The sequence below is a fragment of the Macaca fascicularis genome, chromosome 1, assembly GCF_037993035.2.
Source record: "Macaca fascicularis isolate 582-1 chromosome 1, T2T-MFA8v1.1".
In the NCBI taxonomy this organism is placed as follows: Eukaryota; Metazoa; Chordata; class Mammalia; order Primates; family Cercopithecidae; genus Macaca; species Macaca fascicularis.
The window spans coordinates 125,429,258-125,451,788 of record NC_088375.1 but is presented as its reverse complement, the minus strand read 5'-3'; the positions used below and the strand labels follow the sequence as shown (position 1 = coordinate 125,451,788).

The following is a 22,531-nucleotide window of genomic DNA, read 5'->3' as shown; positions in this document are numbered from 1 at the left end:
TATGCTCTGAAATAAAACTAGGTTTTTGACACTAATTATTTATAAAGTGAATTCCTATAAGCATCCAAGTGCCAAAAGCAAGTTATGCATTTTTGTACTTAATCTCAGCCAAAAAGCTGGGAATCTCATCTTATACATTTTTTAATGAACCACCCTGAAAACTGTTTTATGCTAAGAATAAAGAAAACGGTCCTTAACTATTCCCATTGCATAAATTAACACTTGTATACTAATGACAGCAAGATAAAAATTTTCCCTGAATAGTGAAAATGTAAATATGCAGTCTTCCACTGCTGTAATTGCCAAAGCGGCCAACACTGCAGCTGCAATCATTCCACCAGACTGTAAAACATCTTTCTATGCCCTGAAAGTCTGAATTTTAAGATTATTTGTTCAAAGATGCCAATTGAAGAAAAAAGAAAATCAAGAAGACTTAGAGATCCTAAAACTGTAGTTCTTTGAGTAGGATGGCTTATAAAAAATATAATTGCCTTGGTGGTAGTGAGGAAGCAAAAAGAAAAATAGAAGGAAAATGAAAACTATAAAGAGACTTAGACGTTGGTAGAACAGAATATAGACGAATGAAGGCAGATTAGGGAAAAAATATTGGTAGGCAGTAAGCTCTAAAAACTTTTAAGGCTCCAAAGACAAGTTCAACCTTCTAGTCATTAGTAGTAAGCTAATATTTCCAGGTTTTACAAAGTCAAGCACTTACATTTGGCTTCCACAAGGTGATTCCTCCAGAAAAGGTATGTGATTTGTTGATCCAGGATTACGAGGAGTGCTTGTATGAATATTTGAAGCATCATGTGTTAATCTCTGACTAGAGTCTTGGGGTGGCGTAGTAAAACTAGTCACAGAAGAACTATTAGATCCATTGCCTTTGCTCCCATTACATTGCTGGCTGAGTGTTGATACCTCATTACCAAGGCCATCCATTCCAATATTTAACTCACCAAGCTTTTGAATGGACCTATAAAATTAAACAATATAATCATTTTAAAATAAAAACTTAAATGCATTCCTAATATATACAAGATTAAAAGTGTGAAAAGGTAAATATATGCACATATATAATCTACGGCAAATTTAGTGTTAAAAATTACCACCATTAACTTAAGACATAACCAAGATACTGAAAGAAGATCCACATTTTCCCATAGTAAAACACTAAAGAAGATAGGCATAATGGGCATTATAGACTTTTCTTTTTTTTTTTTTTTTTTTTGAGTCAGGGTCTCGTTCTGTTGCCCAGGCTGAAGTACAGAGTGGCATGATCATGGCTCACAGCAGCCTTGACCTGCGGGACTCAAGCAATCCTTCCAGCTCCCACACATACCTGGGACAACAGGTGCACACTATCATGACCAGTTAACTATTCAAATTTTTTGTGGAGACAGTCTCCCTATACGGCCTAGACTGGTCCTCAGCTCCTGGGTTCAAGCTGTCCTCCCGCCTTGGCCTCCCAAAGTGCTGGAATTATAGGCATGAACCACTGTGCCCAGCCAGTATCACAGACTTTTTGAAAGCAGCTTTTATTTAAAAAAAAAAAAAAAAAAAAATGCTTCTTCCCAATATAACTTTGGTTTAATTTTCCATTTAAAACTTAACTTTCAAAAAGAGTCAATAACAATATCACCACTACCAAAATTGCTCATCAACAAAACAAGCCATTTTCATTCCATCTGTCTTGAGTAGTATCAAGTAGGAAATGGATGACTTGAGCAGGCCATGATGAGTAAAAAGTCAAATGGCATCCCTAATACTCTACATGTACTCATTCACTCATTAATTCATTCTACGAATACTGTTTGCCAGGCTCTGATCTAGACAACAGGGAGATAAAACAGGGAGCAAAACAAGTTAGCCTCAGGGCCTTCCCCTCAACAAATAGTCTTTCCATTACTGTAGCCTGACTCCTTACGTTGAGATCAGGGCTACAAAGGGCACAAACAGGATGCTACTTTACTCTTTTAAGATTTAGACTCATGGGCCAGGTGCAGTGACTCACAGCCGTAATCCCAGCACTTTGGGAGGCTGAGGTGGGCGGATCACTTGAAGTCAGGAGTTCGAGACCAACCTGGTCAACATGGTGAAACACCATCTCTACTAAAAATACAAGAATTAGCCAAGCATGGTGACAGATGTCTGTAATCCCAGCTGCTCAGAAGGCTGAAGCACGAGAATAACTTGAACCCAGGAAGCAGAGGTTGCAGTGAGCTGAGATCACACCACTGTACTCTAGCCTGGGCGACACAGTGAGACTCCATCTCCAAAAAAAAAAAAAGATTTAGACCCATGGGCAGGAGCAGTGGCTCAAGCCTATAATCCCAGCACTTTGGGAGGCCAAGGCAGAAGGATTGCTTGAGCCCAGGAATTTGAGACTAGCCTGGGCAACAGAGGGAAACCCTGTCTCTACCAAAAAAAAAAAGAAAAAGAAAAAGAAAAATGTAGCCAGACATGGTGGTGCATGCCTATGGTCCTAGCTACTTGGAAAGCTGAGGTGGAAGGATTGCCTGGGCCCAGGAGGTCAAGGCTGCAATGGGCCATGATCCTGCCTGGGCAACAAAGTAAGATCCTGTCTCAGAAAAAAAAAAAAGAAAGAAAGAAAGAAAGAAAAAAAAAAAGGAAAGAAGGAAGGAAGGAAGGAAGGAAGGGAGGGAGGGAGGGAAGGGAAAAGAAAAGAGAAAAGAGAAAACAAAAAAAGGAAAGGAAAGGAAAAAGGAAAGGAAAGGAAAGGAAAAGAAAGGAAGGAGAGGATAGGAGAGGGCGGAAGAGGGGAAAGGAGGGGAGAGGAGGGGAAGGAAGAGAAGAGAGGAGAAAGGAGAGGGAGAGAGGAAGGAAGATTTAGACCCAAAACTAGCCCAGCATCACTTTCTCCGGCTGAGATTCAATATAAGAAAGGACTAACACAGGGAGTACAATTATTGAGAGGTATTGTGGCTCATGGTATTTTTAAATTTTCCTATATTAAACATTGTGTGTGTATATTTTTAAGGCTTAAAAAATACTTACAAAAAAGCAGCTCAATATTATTAGAGGAACTGTTAGCCTTTACTAAATATGTATCAGTTAAAAATTGTAATTAAATAGCATTTCTCAAATTGTGTTCTGTGAAACACATTTCTTGTGAAATGTACATATATCTTTTTTATACTCTCCTTAAAAAAGGATATGAGGTCAAATACACTTCAGAAAAACGCTAAGTATAAAAAGCATTTAAAATGCTAATACAGGCCAGGCACAGTGGCTCATGTCTGTAATCCCAGCACTTTGGGAGGCCGAGGCGTGCAGATTACCTGAGGTAGGGAGTTTGAGACCAGCCTGGCCAGCATGGCGAAACCTCATCTTTACTAAAAATACAAAAATTAGCCAGGCATGGTGGTGGACGCCTGTAGTCCCCGGCTACCTGGGAGGCTGAGGTGGTGAATCGCTAGAACCTGAGAGGCAGAAGTTGCAGTGAGCCAAGGTCACGCCACTGCCCTCCAGCCTAGGAAACAGCAAGACTCCACCTCAAAAAAAAAAAAAAAAAAAATGGGCCGGGCGCGGTGGCTCAAGCCTGTAATCCCAGCACTTTGGGAGGCCGAGACTGGCGGATCACGAGGTCAGGAGATCGAGACCATCCTGGCTAACCCAGTGAAACCCCGTCTCTACTAAAAAAATACAAAAAACTAGCCGGGCGAGGCGGCGGGCGCCTGTAGTCCCAGCTACTCGGGAGGCTGAGGCAGGAGAATGGCGTGAACCCGGGAGGCGGAGCTTGCAGTGAGCTGAGATCCGGCCACTGCACTCCAGCCTGGGCGACAGAGCGAGACTCCGTCTCAAAAAAAAAAAAAAAAAAAAAGTTAATATAGCATTTGAACTCTCTTAAAATGGGGTGGGATGGGGAAGAGGCTGAATATGCCTATTAACTGTCAAATCAATGGTGCCAGTTATTAGTATTAATAAAAACAAAAGATCAAGAGGTATAAAGTAATGATATAGCATTATTAATAAAATTCATATCATGCTATAATTTTTTCAGTAAGATCTAATTGTATAACACAACTTATTTCTCTTCTTTCTATGCCCCTCAGAAGGAAGAAGTAAAACTTAAATCTGGAAATAATGACCTGCAGCAAGAGTGATTTGGAAGAATAAAACATTAAGAGGAAAAAGCACATTTTAATTTACAGATCCTATCTCCATTCAATTTGTCCTTGATATTAGGTATCTTAAAGCCCTAGTACAGGCTCAAATATATAAAACTAAAGAGTCTAGAAAAAATAATGAAACAAAAATATCGGGCCAGGAATGAGCCTGTACCCCCAGCACTTTGGAAGGCCGAGGCAGGTGGATCACAAGGTCAGGAGATCGAGACCATCCTGGCTAACACGGTGAAACCCCGTCTCTACTAAAAATACAAAAAAAAGAAATTAGCCAGGCGTGGTGGCGGGCGCCTGTAGTCCCAGCTACTCCGGAGGCTGAGGCGGGAGAATGGCGTGAACCCAGGAAGCAGAGCTTGCGGTGAGCCAAAATCACGCTACTGCACTCCAGCCTGGGCAACAGAGCAAGATTCCGTCTCAAAAAAAAAAAAAAAAAGAGAATGCAGAAAATTTATGGGAAACTAATATATAAAAATTTAGGATGGACCGGGCACAGTGGCTCCGTATCAAAAACAAAAACAAAACAATAAATATACTAAAAATAAACTTAAATTACAAGACAGAATTTAAATTATTTAAATTCTAGGCCAGACATGGTGGTTCTCGCCTGTAATCCCAGCACTTCAGGAGGCTGAGGCAGGAGGATTGCCTGAGCTCAGGAGTTCAAGATCAGTCTGGGCAACATGGTGAAGAAACTTCCTCTCTACAAAAAATACAAAAATTAGCTGTTTGTGGTGGCTGGAGGATCACTTTAGCCCCAGAGGTGGAAGGTCGAGGCTGCAGTGAGCCATGACCACACTGCTGCAACTCCAGACTGGGCAACAGAGCGAGACCCTGTCTCAAATTAAAAAAAAAAAAGAAGAATTTAAATTCTATTTATGATTGTCTTTAAAGGAAAGATGAACCTTCCTGAATAATTTCACTTTTTTTTTTTTTTTTTTTTTTTTTTTTTTTTTTGAGACGGAGTCTCGCTGTGTCGCCCAGGCTGGAGGGCAGTGGCCGGATCTCAGCTCACTGCAAGCTCTGCCTCCCGGGTTTTTACGCCATTCTCCTGCCTCAGCCTCCCGAGTAGCCGGGACTACAGGCGCCTGCCACCTCGCCCGGCTAGTTTTTTGTATTTTTTAGTAGAGACGGGGTTTCACCGTGTTAGCCAGGATGGTCTCGAACTCCTGACCTCGTGATCCGCCCGTCTCGGCCTCCCAAAGTGCTGGGATTACAGGCTTGAGCCACCGCGCCCGGCCTTTTTCTGAGGACATATATCACTAATCACTACTGGGGAGGAGGGTCACAGAACTTTGCCATTTCATCTTCTCACTGCTAGATATCTGCTCTTACTGCAAAATAAGTTGGTCAGAAATTAAAATTACATTCATGACTTTTATGGCTATGAAGAAAACATCCAAAAATCAGAAATGGCAATTCATCAAATAAGAATAATTCTGACAAGCCACTGACTTCATCAGAGATGATAAGAAAATGATACTCAAACTGGATGTTCAGAGGCCTATTTAGACTCTTGAGACCACCAGTTTAAACAATCCTTGTGTGAGCCGGCTACGATGACTCATGCCTGTAATCTCAGAGCTTTGGGAGGCCAAGGCAGGAGGAGCGCTTGAGCCCAGGAGTTCACGGTTATAGTGAGATATGATCACACCACTGCACTCCAGCCTGGGATGACATAGCAAGACTCTATCTCCATTTAAAAACCAAAAAGGGTGGGCGCAGTGGCTTACACCTGTAATCCCAGCACTTTGGGAGGCTGAGGCGGGCAGGTCAGGAGATTGAGACCAGCCTGACCAACATGGTGAAATCATGCCTCTACTAAAAATACAAAAATTAGCCAGGTGTGGTGGTGTGTACCTGTAATCCCAGCTACTCAGGGGGCTGAGGCAGGAGAATCGCTTGAACCTGGGAGGTGGAGGTTCCACTGAGCCCAGATTGCACCACCATCAGTCTGAGTGACAGAGTGAGACTCCGTCTCAAAAAAAAAAAAGGCCAGGTGTGGTGGCTCACACCTGTAATCCCAGCACTTTGGGAGGCTGAGATGGGAGAATCCCTTCAACTAGGGTAGTAGAGGGTGCAGCAAGCTGTGATTAGATCGTGCTACTGCACTCCAGCCTGAGTGACAGAGTGAGACTCCATCTCAAAAAAGAACAAAAAAAACAAAAAAAACCCCACTCCCTTTGTGAAGGTTTGAAGACAGGATCAATTTCAGGCTCATTGACTTACATAACACTCAGAGTTGTCAAGCAGATTACTTCCAATATTGTTGAATCAAGTGAAGAGCTAACAGTCACCATTACAGTTACCTAATTGTAACCATGATGATAGCCAACATTTATAGGACACTTCCTATGTGCCAGAACTGTTGTAAGCACATTTGTATATATTAATTGACTTAATCTTCCAACAATCATTGCTTAAATATTTATTATTTTATTGAATTCTAAAAACACACACATAAGACCAGGAGTGCAGTGGCTCATGCCTGTAATCCCAGCACTTTGGGAATGGGTGGATCACTTGAGCCCAGGAGTTCAATACCAGCCTGCCCAACACAATGAAACCCCATCTCTACTAAAAAAATACAAAATTAGCCAGGTGTGGTGGCGTCTGCCTGTAATCCCAGCTACTCGGGAGGCTGAGGCAGGAGAATTGCTTGAACCCAGGAGGCAGAGGTTACAGTGAGTCAAGATCGCGCCACTGCACTCCAGCCTGGGCGATAGAGTAAAACTCCATCTCAAGAATAAATAAATCAATAAATTAATTAAATAAAATAATAAAAAATAAAAACACGTGTGTATATATTTCTCCTATAATTGCAAACAATAAATGTAGTTCATATTGTTTTGGCAGAAATTATAACAATCATTTTAATATATCAAATCAAAAAAATGTATAGGTTTAAGCACTTTAGTAACAATAAAAATAGCAGCTAACAACACGGTGTTTACAGTGTGCCAGATACTGTTGTAAGCACTTCACACAGATTAACTCTATTTATCCTCATGGTAACCTTGTAAGAAGGTTAGAGGAAATAAGAAGTAGATAAGGGCCAGAACAGGGACTGTAATCCCTGCACTTTGGGAGGCCAAGGTGAACGGACTGCTTGAGGCCAGGAGTTTGAGAGCAGCCTGGGCAACAGGGCAAAACCCCATCTCTACAAAAAATAAAAAAATTAGGTGGGTGTGGTGGTGTGTGCTGTAATGCCAGCTACTCAGGAGGCTGAAGCAGGAGGATCACTTGAGCCCAGGAAGTTGAGGCTGCAGTGAGCCAAGATCGCACCTCTGCACTCCAGTCTGGGAGACAGTGAGAGCCTTGTTTCAAAAAAAAAAAAAAAAGGCAGCAGATAAAGAGATAAAAAGAACTAGAGTAACTTCCCCTAGATTCTCAGTTACCCTGGGACAGCTGAATCCACCTGGCTGTCGGCTATGCACAGGTTCAGCCTGTGCACTGAACCTCTGCACTCTTCTGCTCTAGTTGCTTAGGGAATAAGGACGAAACTAGATGAGCCCTCAGAATGCTGTGACTAGAAAGCAGTATGTAACTCCACATTACTTGAAATGCTTAAAAAGCCTTAAAATGTCCAACTATACATAGAAAGTAGCAGTTATTGCATGTTTTAAATAGCTTTCAAATAACTCCATATTTTAAAAAGTGACTAGAAGACCAACCTATTAAGGAACTGTTCAGTAAGATTCTGCTGCTGATCAGGACCATCCTCCTGATTCACGCCTCCTTCAAGCAACATCTGTTGGTATATCTGCCGCTGTTGCTCCTTCTGTTCTAAATGCTGTTGATAGCGTAATCTTTGCCTATAATATTCTTGAAATTGTTCTGTTGAATCTCGAAGCTTAAAAACATTAGAAAAAATATACATATTTGAGCAAATTATGACAGAATATGTCTTCACTCAACAGTACTTTTTATAAAAGCTGAATAAAATATACAATTAGCTATATTTAACAATCAAAAATACTTAATCTATTGCTCTTTGAAAAACAGTATGAGTCTTAATACTCAAGTGGATCCGTTAATTTGCTTTATTCCACAGAAACAGACTGACCGAAATGAATGGTTGCCTTGGTTCCCGGACTAACCCAAAATAAAAATACAAATTATAATGCTTACAAGGGGGCCATGATCAGAAAATATGAATGTAGATAAAGACTAATACAAATCTGGCATTTCTTTAAAAATATCCATGCTGCGGGATGGCATTAATATTTAATAAGCATAATGAGATACCAACTTACCCCAGCCAGAATGGCCATCATTAAAAAACAATAGATGTTGGAATGGATGGGGTAAAAGGGAATGTTTACACATTGCTGGAGGGAATATAAATTAGTACAGTCTCTATGGAAAAAAACAGTATGGTGATTTCTCAAAGAACTAGATCTACCATTCAATCCAGCAATCCCACTGAGTATCCACTCAAAGGAAAATAAGTCACCATATCAAACAGACACCTGCAAGTGTATGTTTATCGCAGCACAATTACCAATAGCCCTAAATTAGTACTAAAAAATGTTCCATGTACACTTGAGAAGGGTATGTATTCTGCTGTTATTGAGTGGAGTGTTTTATATATGTCTGTCAGGTCTAGTTGGTTTACAGTATTGTTCAAGTCCTCTATATCCTTATTGAACTTCTACTTAGATGTTTCATCCATTATTGTAAGTAGGGTATTGAAGTCTCCAACTATTATTGCAAAACTATTTCTTCCTTCAGCTCTCTCAATATTTGCATCATATTTAAAGCATCATATTTTAAAGTACATTGATATGTTTGGTGCATATCAATGTACTTTTAACAGTAATTTTTTTACTTCATTCTTTTTTTAATTTTAATTTTTTTCCTGCATTGCTATAAATACATTCTTAATAGTTGAAAACAAAAAACATATTTAACTTATTAAAACCACTTAACCCCTTAGAAATGGCATGCTATATAAACCTGTTTGTTTGTTTGAGACAGAGTCTCACTTTGTCGCCCAGGATGGGGTGCAGTGGTGCAATGTTGGCTCACTGCAACCTCTGCCTCCCAGGTTCAAGCGATTCTCCTGCCTCAGCCTCCCGAGCAGCTGGGACTACAGGTAGCTGTGCCATCACGCCCTGCAAATTTTTTGTATTTTTAGTAGAGATGGGGTTTCACCATGTTGCTTAGGTCGGTCTTGAACTCCTGAGCTCAGGTGATCCACCTGTCTTGGCCTCCCAAAGTGCTAGGACTACAGGCAGGAGCTGTCACACCCAGCCTATACAAAACTTATATCCTATTTCACAATAAAATTTCCTCACAAAAACACTAGAACCCTGGACTTGGATAAAAGTTTTATTCTATATTTAAAATGTTTAATTTCTTATTCTTAAATCTAATTAGTAAAATATAGGCCATATATCTTAAAAATGTAAACTAGCCATGTTTAATGTAAGCTCAATTACTTGAGTCACAAAGCATGCAAACCATGCAATGTCACCTGTAATATTTTATATTGTTAATAAATTGACCTGTTAAAATTGCTCCAGAATACATAAAGGCAACTAAATACATCACATATTCGTTGAAGAGAGGAGAGAAAGTAAGCTAATAATAAGAAAATCTATGTATATTCTTTCCTACTCCCAAATATCAGAAAATTCTTTTTATATTCTAAGTAAATTCTATTACTTCTTACAAAGAGAATAACTCTGAAAAACACTAGGTATAGTAAATATTACCTCATTTTTTTCTTGTTTAGCTGGTCCTGGATTCTGTGCTCCATTTGCAGGCTCTTTTTCTGAAACTGAACTCTGGCCCAAGATTTCACTGCCTATAGGCCTCTGTGCATCAACAGGTGTATCACTTCTTCCAGAAACGTGCAAAAAAAACAAAAAGGCAGAGGGGGGAGTAAAGGAAAATATATTTTAGTTAGAGAAATTTTATTTTATTATTATTATTTTTGAGACAGAGTCTCTCTCTGTAGCCCCAACTGGAGTGCAGTGATGTAATTTCCGCTCACTGTAACCTCCACCTCTCAGGTTCAAGCAATTCTCCTGCCTCAGCCTCCAGAGTAGTTGGGAACACAAGTGCCTGCCACCACACCTGCCTAATTTTTTGTATATTTAGTAGAGATGGAGTTTCACCATGTTAGCCAGGCTGGTCTCAAACTCCTGATCTCAAGCGATCCACCCTCCCCAGCCTCCCAAAGTGCTGAGATTACAAGCATGAGTCACCAAGCCCAGCCAAGAAATTTTAATTTTAAAAAATGAATAGGCCAGGCACAGTGGCTCACGCCTGTAATCCCAGCACTTTGGGAGGCCAAGGCAGGCAACTTGCTTGAGCTCAGAAGTTTGAGACCAACCTGGGCAACATGGCGAAGCCCAGTCTCTTTTAAAAAAAAAAAAAATTAGTTGGGTGTGGTGGGGCACCTGTGGTCCCAGCTACTCGGGAGGCTGAAGTGGAAGGATCACCTGATCCCAGGAGGTAGAGGTTACAGTGAGTCAAGATCACACCACTGCACTCCAGCCTGGGTGACAGAGTGAGACCTTGTCTCAAAAAATAAAAAAAGAATATTTAGCCTGTGTATAAACTATACACAAATAGATTTTTTATATTCCTTTCTTCTCTTAAAAATACCACAAAAAGAGTTTTTAAAAATAGGAAGGTCTTAATGGAGGAGTAATGGGTTATTAGGTAGGGAGAGTGAGAGTAGGTCTCCAGTTTAAAATCAGTTGTATGGGCCAGGCGCAGCGGCTTATGCCTGTAATCCCAGTACTTTAGGAGGCTGAGGTGGGCAGATCACGAGGTCAGGAGATCGAGACCATCCTGGCCAACATGGTGAAACCCCGTTTCTACTAAAAACACAAAAATTAGCTGGGCGTGGTATGCGCCTGTAGTCCCAGCTACTTGGGAGGCTGAGACAAGATAATCGCTTGAACCAGGGAGACAGAGGTTGCAGTGAGCTGAGATCAGGCCACTGCACTCCAGCCTGGTGATAGAGTAAGACTCTACCTCAAAAAAATAAAACTAAAAATAAATAAAAAATAAAATCAGTTGTGTGGCCTTGGGACAGTCACTTATATTCTCTGTAGCTCGGCTTAAAATAGGCTGATGAATACAAATAATAAGTTGGATAACATAATGCCTAAATTATCTTTATAAAATATAAACTTACAGTTTTGTTATCTGAAGATTTTTTCCTCCAATACGTTTCTATACAATTTTAAGAATTTTTGAGATTTTATTAGAAGACTTTCTTTGCGCCAGGCACAGTGGCTCACACCTGTAATCCCAACACTTTGGGAGGCTGAGGGTGGCGGATCACCTGAGGTCGGGAGTATGAGACCAGCCTGACCAACATAGAGAAACCGTGTCTCTACTAAAAATACAAAATTAGCTGGGCATGGTGGCACATGCCTGTAATCCCAGCTACTTGGGAGGCTGAGGCAGGAGAATCACTTGAACCTGGGAGGCAGAGGTTGCAGTGAGCTGAGATCGCGCCATTGCAGTCCAGCCTGGGCAATAAGAGCTAGACTCCCTCTCAAAAAAAAAAAAAAAAAAAAAAAAGACTGAGGAGGAGTTTTTTGGCTACCAGGCTGTGCTGTAAATTACTAATGACCATAAGAAGTCTCCTTTTATGTCCACAAAGAAAAATTTGTAAGAGCTATTAACTGTATAAAGAATAAAATAACCTTCAAAAAGTAACATTTCATTTAATTTTGCAACATATACAGAACTTCCATATGCATTATCTCATTTAACTTGCACAATAACCTGTGAAACAGGTTATAAGACCCACTTCACAGAGAGGTAACAGACTCAAAAAACAAGTGATTTTCCTAAGATTGCACAGCTAGAAAATAGAGCTTGAACTCGAACTCAGGTCATCAGACTCCAATTCCAATGCTGGCCCATGCCTAAAATACATGCATTTCAAGCTTACATATTTCAAATGACTTTTCCTCCATTTTAAGTGTCTCTGTTCAAGCGGAAGGATATCCTTATAAAATATTACACACTCCCTTTCTTTCATGTTTTATCTTCTTGTTCACCATAGTAGTCCAATCACATTGTAGCATGGTGTTAGCATATAGTAATCACCAAAAAAAAAAAAAAATTTTTTTTTTTGAGATAGGATATCTTGCTGTAACCCAGGCTAGAGTACAGTGGTGTAATCAAGGCTCACTGCAGCCTCAACCTTCTGGGCTCAACCGATCCTCCCACCTCAGCCTCCCAAGTAGCTATGACTACAGGCACACACCACCATGCTTGGCTAATACGTTTGTATTTTTCTGTAGAGACAAGTTTTCACCATGTTGTCCAGGATGGTCCTGAACTCCTGGGTTCCAGTGATCCACCGTGCCTAGTCTGAAATATATTTTAAATGCATACCCACTTAAAGAAAAAAAAAAAAGATACTGACTTCAAGTATTTCAAGTAGTACTCCTCATGTTGCATACTTAACATAATTGGTCTAATTGAGTTTATATATATATTTAAAAAAACAATAAATAGAGATGGGGTCTCACTATATTGCCCAAGCTGGTCTCAAACTCCTAGCCTCAAGCAATCCTCTCACCTCAGCCTCCCAAAGTGCTGGGATTACAGGTGTGAGTCACCGTACCTGTCCCAATATTTTTTAAATTACATCTAAAATATATTTAAAAATAAGTACATTTGTTCCAAAGTAAACTTTTACACTTTATCCATAGGACAGTAACTCTCACAGCATTTCATTAGTAGTCCTTTTTGACACACTGTCCTTACCAAAGCTATGAGCTCTGAAGGGAAGAAATTTATATTCCCTGAGTACCAATCACATGCTTGCCACTCTACTAGAAGCTTTATCTCATTTTGCAAGTCAATGCTTTATTATATAGAGAAGATAACTGAGGCTCAGAGAGATTAAGTAACTTTCCCAAGGTCACACAGCCAGTAAATGGCAAAGCTATTGTTCAGACCTATGTCTGACTTTAAAGACTGTGTTCAGGCCGGGCGCGGTGGCTCATGCCTGTAATCCCAGCACTTTGGGAGGCCGAGGTGGGCGGATCATGAGGTCAGGAGTTCGAGATCAGCCTAGCCAAGATGGTGAAACCTCGTCTCTACTAAAAATACAAAAATTAGTCAGGCACAGTGGCAGGCGCCTATAGTCCCAGCTACTTGAGAGACTGAGGCAGGAGAATCGCTTGAACCCAGGAGGCGGAGGTTGCAGTGAGCCGAGATTGCGCCACTGCACTCTAGCCTGGGCAACAAAGCGAGACTCCGTCTCAAAAAAAAAGAAAAAAAAAAAGTTAACCTACCCTTTAGGAAGTCCCTCACTTAACTGACTGAAGTTAGATTCTCCTCTCTAAAGAACATGAAAGAAAATATCACAACCTTCTCCTCTATAATCTCAGAGCAACTTAACGGAAAAGGTTTCCCTATACATTTATCCTATATTTCTTTTTTCTTTTTTTGAGATGGAGTCTCACTCTGTTGCCTAGGCTGGAGTGCAATGGTGCGATCTCTGCTCACTGCAACTTCCGCCTCCCGGGCTCAAGCGATTCTCCTGCCTCGGCCTCCCAAGTAGCTGGGATTACAGGCACGCACCAGCTAATTTTTTTTTATTTTTAGTAGAGACAGGGTTTCACCATGTTGGCCAGGCTGGTCTCAAACTTCTGACCTCAGGTGATCCAGCCACCTCAGCCTCCCAAAGTGCTGGGGTTACAGGCTTGAACCACCATGCCCAGCCTTACCCTGTATTTCTTAAGCTTTAACTAAGGATCTCCACTTGCTCTAATTATTATTATTTCTTGAGACAGAATCTCACTTTGTCGCCCAGGCTGGAGTGCAGTGGTACAATCTAGGCTCACCGCAACCTCCACTTCCCAGGTTCAAGCGATTCTCCTGCGTCAGCCTCCTAAGTAGCTGGGACTGCAGCCATGTGCCACCACGCCCAGCTAATTTTTGCATTTTTAGTAGAGACGGGGTTTTACCATGTTGGACAAGCTAGTCTTGAACTCCTGACCTCAAGTGATCCACCGCCTCGGCCTCCCAAAGTGCTGGCATTACAGGCCTGAGTCACCATACCCAGCTCACTTGCTGTAATTAGAAACAGAAATTCTGAGTCCACTGCTCCTTCCTCTGCAAAGAATGGCTCCAACTATCCTATGTAATGTGAAAAGGTTTCATTTTTATCTCTTTCATGAAATAAATTTATTGAAGTCAACACTAATACTTCATTGTGCCAACACTAAGTTATAGAAAACCATCCATACATACTCATGGGTTTCCTGGAAAAATGAGGCAGAAAGTTTCCTAACCCTGAAATAAATAACTGTTGATCAGGAGTTTACTATTTCTTGCCAGGTTTGAAGGAAAAACTGAATGGTGGCTTTAACACTTATTTCCTTCATATGTATAAAAATTACTAAATAAAGTAAGTGGAAATAATTATGGAGTTTTAAGTTCTGGTTGTTCTCCACACTACTATGTACAGGAGAAAAAAAGGAGAAACAATCTGGCATCCTTAAGGATAAGGAGTTAAATTTATACAATAAGGAGTTAAATTTGTGACATAGTCATACAATGAAATACTGCATACTTATGATTAATCATTGATATCAAGAAATTTTCAAGAATATGGAAAACAGTCATGATCTTTCAAGTGGAAAAAGCAGATTACGTGAAAATCTATATAATACATTCCCAATTTTTTAAAATGTATTCAGATAGCCGGGTGCAACGGCTCACACCTGTAATCCTAGCACTTTGGGAGGCCGAGGCAGGTGGATCAGCTGAGATCAGGAGTTCATGACCAGCCTGGCCAACATAGTAAAACCCCGTCTCTACTAAAAATACAAAAATTAGTTGGGCATGGTGGCAGGTGCCTGTAATCCCAGCTACTTGGGAGGCTGAGGCAGGAGAATTACTTGAACCTGGGAGACGGAGGGTGCCACTGCACTCAGCCTGAGTGACAAGAGCAAAACTCCATCTCAAAAAAAAAAAAAAGTACTCAGAGAAAAAAAGACTGGTCTAAGTATGAGATTGTGTGGGATTTTAATTCTCATACTATTACTCTTCTATATTTTCCAAATTTTCTTCACAGCACATATATTACATTTATAACCAGCAAAAGAATAAGATACAAAAATGAAGATTTTTCTCATATAATTTTAATTATCAAAAATTTTAAACGCTTACTAAAGTATTAAGGACTAACTTTCAACTAAAATGACCTGAACATTAAGAAAACATACACACTCCTGGGCGTGGTGGTTCACACCTGTAATCCCAGAACTTTAGGAGGCCGAGGCGGGATGATTGCTTCGCTTGAGTCCAGGAGCTTGAGACCAGCCTGGGCAACACTGCAAAACCCCGTCTCTATCAAATATACAAAAATTAGCCAAGTATGGTGGCGTGTGCTGGTAGTCCCAGCTACTAAGGAGGCTGATTTTAACCTGGGAGATTGTTCCACTGCACTCCAGCTTGGGTGACAGAGCCAGACCCTGTCTCAAAGAAAATAAAACATATACACACTATAATTAGATTATCTCGAACTTCTGAAGATTTCCTAATTTTTTTTTTTTTTTTTTTTTTTGAGACAGATTCTCGCTCTGTCACCCAGGCTGGAGTGCAGTGGCGCGAGCTCAGCTCACCGCAAGCTCCGCCTCCTGGATTCATGCCATTCTCCTGCCTCAGCCTCCCAAGTAGCTAGGACTACAGGCGCCCACCACCACGCCTGGCTCATTTTTTGTATTTTTAGTAGAGATGGGGTTTCACCATGTAAGCCAGGATGGTCTCGATCTCCTGACCGCGTGATCTGCCCACCTTGGCCTCCCACAGTGCTGGGATTACAGGCGTGAGCCACCTCACCCGGCCTAAGATTTCCTAATTTTTATAAGCAAATGCTTACCGCTCAGGGGATTCTTCATAAATACTGTGACATTCTGTATTCTCAAGCATGAGACTTCTACTGAGGTTTTGTACCCCTGGATAATGGAAGTTAGCAAAGGAGTGTGACATTGGAGAAGTTTTGTTTCCAAGGTCTGAAATTCTCTTATCATGACTGGTTAGTCCACAGGTGAGGCCATCTAAAGCAGGATTCAGAGAGCGGGTCATATAGGCATCAGCTGATTGAGGTCTTCTCATTGGGGACGATGGGTAGGGAGAGAGTTTGCTGATAAGAGGAGTCAAAAGATCAGCATATGCAGCTTTTGTAGGTTTCAGAAGTTTGTCAACATGAATATTAAGCATTTTCTGTTCAAAAGCACAAGAGAAGACAGAAGATGGAAGATTCTGAAGCCATGACAGTAAACTCAGATCCAAGTCATCACAACCATTACCACATAAGAGGTCGATGCCAAGAAGCACTTCGCTTTCTGTAATTTCTTCTCCGGTTGCTTTACTCTGACAAAATTCTACACAGCATTCATAAAGTAGGCCTTTCATTACAAGCTGAAATAAACGATTGTTACTAGCTTTAAAACCAGCTTCACTTAGCTTCCTATCAGCAGGGATGAATTCTGCAACCATGACACAAGCCTCTTCAAAACAGTGAACTCGTGCAGTACTGGGATTCCAGTCCTTAAACTCGGCATGATTGGTCAGACGAGGCAAAGTCAAAAGCAAACAGAGCTTACTATAGTCATCTTTAGAAGGACAGTATTCTTCTAGAGCATGTAAACATTGCACAGCTTCTTGCATGGTAAATTCCAGCTGTAAGAAAAATACAAATGATCAAATAATCACTATAAAAAACATGCTGTAAAATATGAAAACAACAAGAGTACAAAGAATAAATTATATTGCCACAGAATACTCATATAATCTGTCAGATATGCAACAGCTTTCAAGACAGGAACCAAAATGTTTTCACAACTAAAATAAAAATAATAAAAAATTTGGTTAATTAGCGCATTAAACTTTTATCTATAAAAACATTGTTCTATTATAATTCAGGCTTAAGACGGGATCTCACTCTTCTGCCCATGCTGGAGTGCAGGGGTTATTCATACACACAAATATAGTGCACTACAGCCTTGAACTCCTGGGCTCAAGTGATCATTAGCCTCTAAAGTAGCTGGGACCACAGGTGTGCCACAGATCTCAAATATACAATTTTTTAAGGGTAAGAATAATTTTTCTAGAAATAAAAATTGAAGCATGCCAATATTCAACTGTTTATAAACCCTGCTATTATTCCAGCTTACCCAAAAGGCAAAAGAGCCATTCTGGTAGTCCTAACTTACCTTAGAGCAAAATTGTGTGGGGACAGAGAGTCAAGAAAAGGGAGCCGAGCGTGGTGGCTCGCACCTGTAATCCCAACAATCTGGGAGGCCAAGGCGGGCAGATCATGAGGTCAGGAGTTCGAGACCAGCCTGGCCAACATAGTGAAACCCTGTCTCTAATAAAAATACAAAATATTAGCTGGGCGTGGTAGCAGGTGCCTGTAATCCCAGCTACTCCACAGGCTGAGGCAGGAGAATTACTTGAACCCGGGAGGTTGAGGTTGCAGAGAGCCAAGATCACGCCACTGCACTCCAGCCTGGGCGACAGTACGAGACTCTGCCTCAAAAAAAAAAGGAAAGGGAAAGCCTACAGTTGACTTACTACAAAACAATCCAGACAGACCAAAAAGGAAGCTTAGCTGAGAGACAAATTATAATAATTTGTATAGTGAATACTGTCTTTGAATCACAAGCTTTTAATGATGTAAGGAACCTCAGTGCTCACCTGGTCCAGCCTCCATATCTTACATATGGGAAAAGTCAGGGTACACATTTACCAAGGTAATTCAGTTGATTAGTGGCGAAGACAGAATAAAAAATAGGTCTCCTAACTCATGTTCCAGTGTTCTTTTCACTTTTGAACATCATTGTCTGGCAAATATTTCTCTATCTGAAAGTCTCCACTGTAAAATCCTTTGGTTTTTGCCACAGTCTGAATGTTTGTGCCTCCCTAAAATTCCTATGTTGAAATCCTAACCCCACAGGTAATGGTATTAGAAAAGCCGGGCCTTTGGGAGGTGACTGGGTTATATAATGCTCAGCCCTCATGAATTAGATTAGTGCCCATATAAGAGACCCCAGAGAGCTAGCTAGCCTCTTTAACCAGGTGAAAAACACAGCTAGAAGGCACCATCCATGAACCAGAGCACAAGCCCTCATCAGACAACGAATCTGCTGGTACCTTGATCTTGGACTTTACAGCTACCAGAACTGTGAGAAATAAACTTCTATTGTTTACCAGCCCCCTAGTTTATGATATTTTGTTATAGAAGCTCAAATGGACTAATACACTTTACTTCAGTTAACAGTTACTAGAACTTAATAAAAGTTTTCTCGGTTTTAGTATTAACACTGAATCTTTAAAAGTCACTTTCCTAATCAAAATGAATTTAATTTCATTAAATTTAAATAATCATGAAGATAAACATTTCAGCAAAAAAACTATCTCTGGATCAAAGAAAATACGGAAAAGACAAGAGAAAAAGGAAATAAACATAACCAACCCACTTCTGGGATTAAAAAAAGAAGAAATGAGGAAGAGTCATCAAGTCAAACTTTGGCTATTGCTGACTTACCTTAAACAAGAGAGATGCACACACGCTTCAACTAGCCAGCTATTTATATATCTTGGTTTAAACCATGGAACAAGTTTAGAAGCACTACAGATTGAAAATACTACACCTGGAAAACACCAGATCTTGCCCCAACCCAGCTCATAAAAACTTCGAAAACTTGTGATGCTAATCCTTCGTTTCAGTGACTAAAATACTTATGACTGAAAACAAGACTAGGGCGCAAACCTTCAGGAATAAAAATCTTACATGCTGGGGCTCATCTTCTGCTGACATTGCATTGTTAACACATAAAGCTTCTAAAAACTTCTGCTTCAGGATAATATAACGAAACCTGTGGAAAAAAATGAAACATTAATTTTTCCAATGTCTGATGTCAAATATACTTAGAAGTTACTATATAAGTACTTTTGCTTTAAGAAAATTATTCAAATAATCAAATAATTTACAAGGCTTCTTATCATATTGAAGCCATAACTGAAGAAAGTTCAGTCACAAGTAATCAATTTAACACTCAGAGAATGAATTTCTATTTCCAATATTAATTGTAAACAAAAATCCAATTTTTATAGAAGATATCAAATGTTACCTAATATTAAATCAAAAGTCTTATATCCAAAATGTTTTGTTTACCTTACATTCTGTTTTTTCTTTATTAAAAAAATTTTCATTGACAAATAGTAGTATATATTTATGGGGTATGTTACATTTTTATATACATATACATTGTAGAAAGATTAAATCAAATATTTTCTTTTTAAATATGAGAAAAGTCTAATAAAAAATGGGACTGAAAGGGCAGGAGAAAATTAACATTTCTAAAACGTTACGAAATAGAGACTTAGAGCTTTTTTTTTTTTTTTTAAAATAGAGACAGAGTCTTCTGCTCGGTCACCCAGACTGGAGGATAGTGGCATGATCACAGCTCACTACAGCCTCAAACTTTGGCCCAAGCAATCCTCCTGCCTCAGCCTCCCAAGCAGCTAGGACTACAATTGTGTATCACAGCACCCAGCCAATTTTTAACATTGTTTTGTAGAGACTGGGTCTCACTTTGTTGCTCAGATTGATCTCAAATTCCTGGCTTCAAGCAATTCTCCTGCCTCAGCCTCCCAAAGTGCTCGGATTACAAGTATCAGCCACTGTACCTGGTCCCAACTTAAAGCTTTTTAACAAGAATTTTTCAGTGAGGGAAGGGATAGCAAAGAGTCTACCTAAGTTGTCTAAGAATCAAAAGCTTTATTGCCCAAAGCAATTTATAGAAAAAGTATTTCTAAGTCTGGAAAGAAAAAAATAATGAACCTTCAGTCATTCTTTCAGCCACTATTGTAGTAGCAAATTTTTTTTTTTTTTTTTTTTTTTTTATTTTTTTTTTTTTTTTTTTGAGACGGAGTCTCGCTGTGTCTCCCAGGCTGGAGTGCAGTGGCGTGATCTCGGCTCACTGCAAGCTCCGCCTCCCGGGTTCACGCCATTCTCCCGCCTCAGCCTCCCAAGTAGCTGAGACTACAGGCGCCCGCCACCACGCCCGGCTAGTTTTTTTTTTTTGTATTTTTAGTAGAGACGGGGTTTCACCATGTTAGCCAGGATAGTCTCGATCTCCTGACCTCGTGATCCACCCGCCTCGGCCTCCCAAAGTGCTGGGATTACAGGCTTGAGCCACCGCGCCCGGCCTGTAGTAGCAAATTGTGTCTAATAAAACAAAACTGCCTTAAAAAAGAGGTTTACCTAATAAATTATATGAAATATTCACAGAATTCAGCAAGGTCTCAAAGAAGTATGAAACCAATTGTACAAAAGGGGTGGAAAGTTAAAAAAAAAAAAAAAAAAGACATAATAACTGACTCGCAGAAGACAATCAGAATTGTACCAGGTAAAGGCAGGAGATGGGGAAGGGATTAATATTCCAGATAAGTGAAGAATGTACAAATGCAAAGAAATATCAAGCAGCATGGTCTGAACAGCAAATCAAAAAATTACAAGAGGTTCAACTTCTGATAATGATGGAGTAACTTGTATCTGGCTAACTTTCTGCATATAACAACAATAAATCCTACACAAAATACAAAAAATGACTACTTTGTTTATGGATTGACTGAGACACAGTCCTGCTCTGTCGCCCAGGCTGGAGTGCAGTGGCACAGTCTCGGCTCACTACAATCTCTGCCTCCCAGGTTCAAGCGATTCTCCTGCCTCAGCCTCCCAAGTAGCCAGGATTACAACCATGTGCCACCACACCCAGCCAATTTTTTTTCGTATTTTTAGTAGAGACAGGATTTTGCCATCTTGGCCAGGCTGGTCTCCAACTCCTGACCTCAGGTGATCCGCCTGCCTTGGCCTTCCAAAGTGCTGGGATTACAGGCGTGAGTCACCATGCCTGGCCTCAAAAAATGACTATTTTGAATGCATTTGAAAAGGTGGCACAATTAGAGGGAAGTCAACCCTTAAAAAAAGAGAAATTTGCCAGGTGCGTTGGCTCAAGCCTGTAATCCCAGCACTTTGGGAGGCCAAGGTGAGTGGATCACGAGGTCAGGAGTTCGAGACCAGCCTGGCCAACACAGTGAAACCCCATCTCTAAAAATACAAAAATTAGCTGGGTATAGTGGTGCACACCTGTGGTCCCAGCTACTCGGGAGGCTGAGGCAGGAGAATCGCTTGAACCTGGGAAGCGAAGGCTGCAGTGAGCCAAGATCGTGCCACTGCATTCCAGTCTGGGCAACAGAGTGAGACTCCGTCTCAAAGAAAAAAATAAAAATAAAAACACCGAAATTTCAGAGGTCAGATTCAAGGGCATAAGGCTTTCCAGTTGAGGGCACTCTCCAGTTCACACAGTGTGAGCTAGAACTCAAACAGAATGCTGTGGCTTGAAGAGTCTGGTACTGACTGAGCAAAATGGCTCATACTTGTAATCTTAGTGCTTTGAGAGGCCAAGGCAGGAGGATTGTTTCAGCCCAGAAGTTCAAGACCAGCCTGGGCAACAAAGTGAGACCTGGTCTCTATAAAAAATCTAAAAATTAGCCTAGCGGGGTGACACATGCCTGTGGTCCCAGCCACACAGGAGTCTGAAGCAGGCAAATCACTTGAGCCCAGGAAGTCAAGGCTAGAGTGAGTTGTGTTCATACCACTGCACTCCAGTCTGGGCAACAGAATGAGACCTTGTCTCAAAAAAAAAGTTTGGTACTGCCAGAGCAGCTGAAAAATGAGTGGAAGATCCAAAAAAAAGGAGGGAGTCACAGTAGGAAACATACCAAAATCTACTGTATAAACTTAGGTACCCAAATCCCTGGCTATCCCCTAAACTGTAAAGATGCAAGGGAGACTCCAAGGAGTCTGGAGAAAACAGATGAAAGGCCAAAGAACTGAGCAGAGATTTTGGCTGGTATCCATAAGAGGGGAGAAAGAGTTTGCATTTTGAAGCTACCTAAGTTAAATAATTGCCTGTATAAAAATCAAACTTTTTATGTAGGAAGAGAACAGAATTCAGAGTCTCAAGAGTGAAGCTACAATGTGCAGATTACATTTACAAAATAATTAGATATAGTTTAAAAAAAAACAAAAAGTGACTCCCAGTTAAGAGAAAAGGCAATCATTAGAGACTGAGCCTGATATAAGCACAAGTCCAAATTACCAAACAAGCAAACAAGCAGCTACTCTCATATGTTGAAGGACCTAAAGAAAAATATAATTATAATGAACGAACAGATGGAAAAATCTTACAAAAAAATTATACAAATTTGAAAATGAAAAGCATAATATTCTAAGTGAAAAATTCACTGTGGAATTTGAAACTGCAGTGCCACACACATGCCACTGCACATCAGCCTGGTGGTAGAACAAGAACCTGTCTTTA

General features: G+C 40.5%; 1 protein-coding gene across 44 annotated transcripts in view; it reads right to left on the bottom strand.

Annotated features, from left to right (window-relative positions):
- Nucleotides 1-22,531, bottom strand: part of WDR47 (WD repeat domain 47) — a 71,697-nt gene that overhangs the window by 24,276 nt on the left and 24,890 nt on the right. For 13 of the 44 annotated variants that reach the window (XM_074000027.1, XM_073999987.1, XM_074000028.1 and 10 more), the window contains 5 exons: nt 18,934-19,018; nt 16,018-16,820; nt 9,863-9,989; nt 7,817-7,995; nt 716-973 (listed from right to left, as the gene is read on the bottom strand). In XM_074000027.1, the coding sequence (XP_073856128.1) occupies nt 716-973; nt 7,817-7,995; nt 9,863-9,989; nt 16,018-16,820; nt 18,934-19,018 (1,452 nt within the window). Of the gene's footprint in view, nt 1-715; nt 974-7,816; nt 7,996-9,862; nt 9,990-16,017; nt 16,821-18,912; nt 19,021-22,531 lie in introns of all 44 variants that reach the window. The other 31 variants (XM_074000043.1, XM_074000006.1, XM_074000041.1 and 28 more) reach the window with 5 other exon arrangements.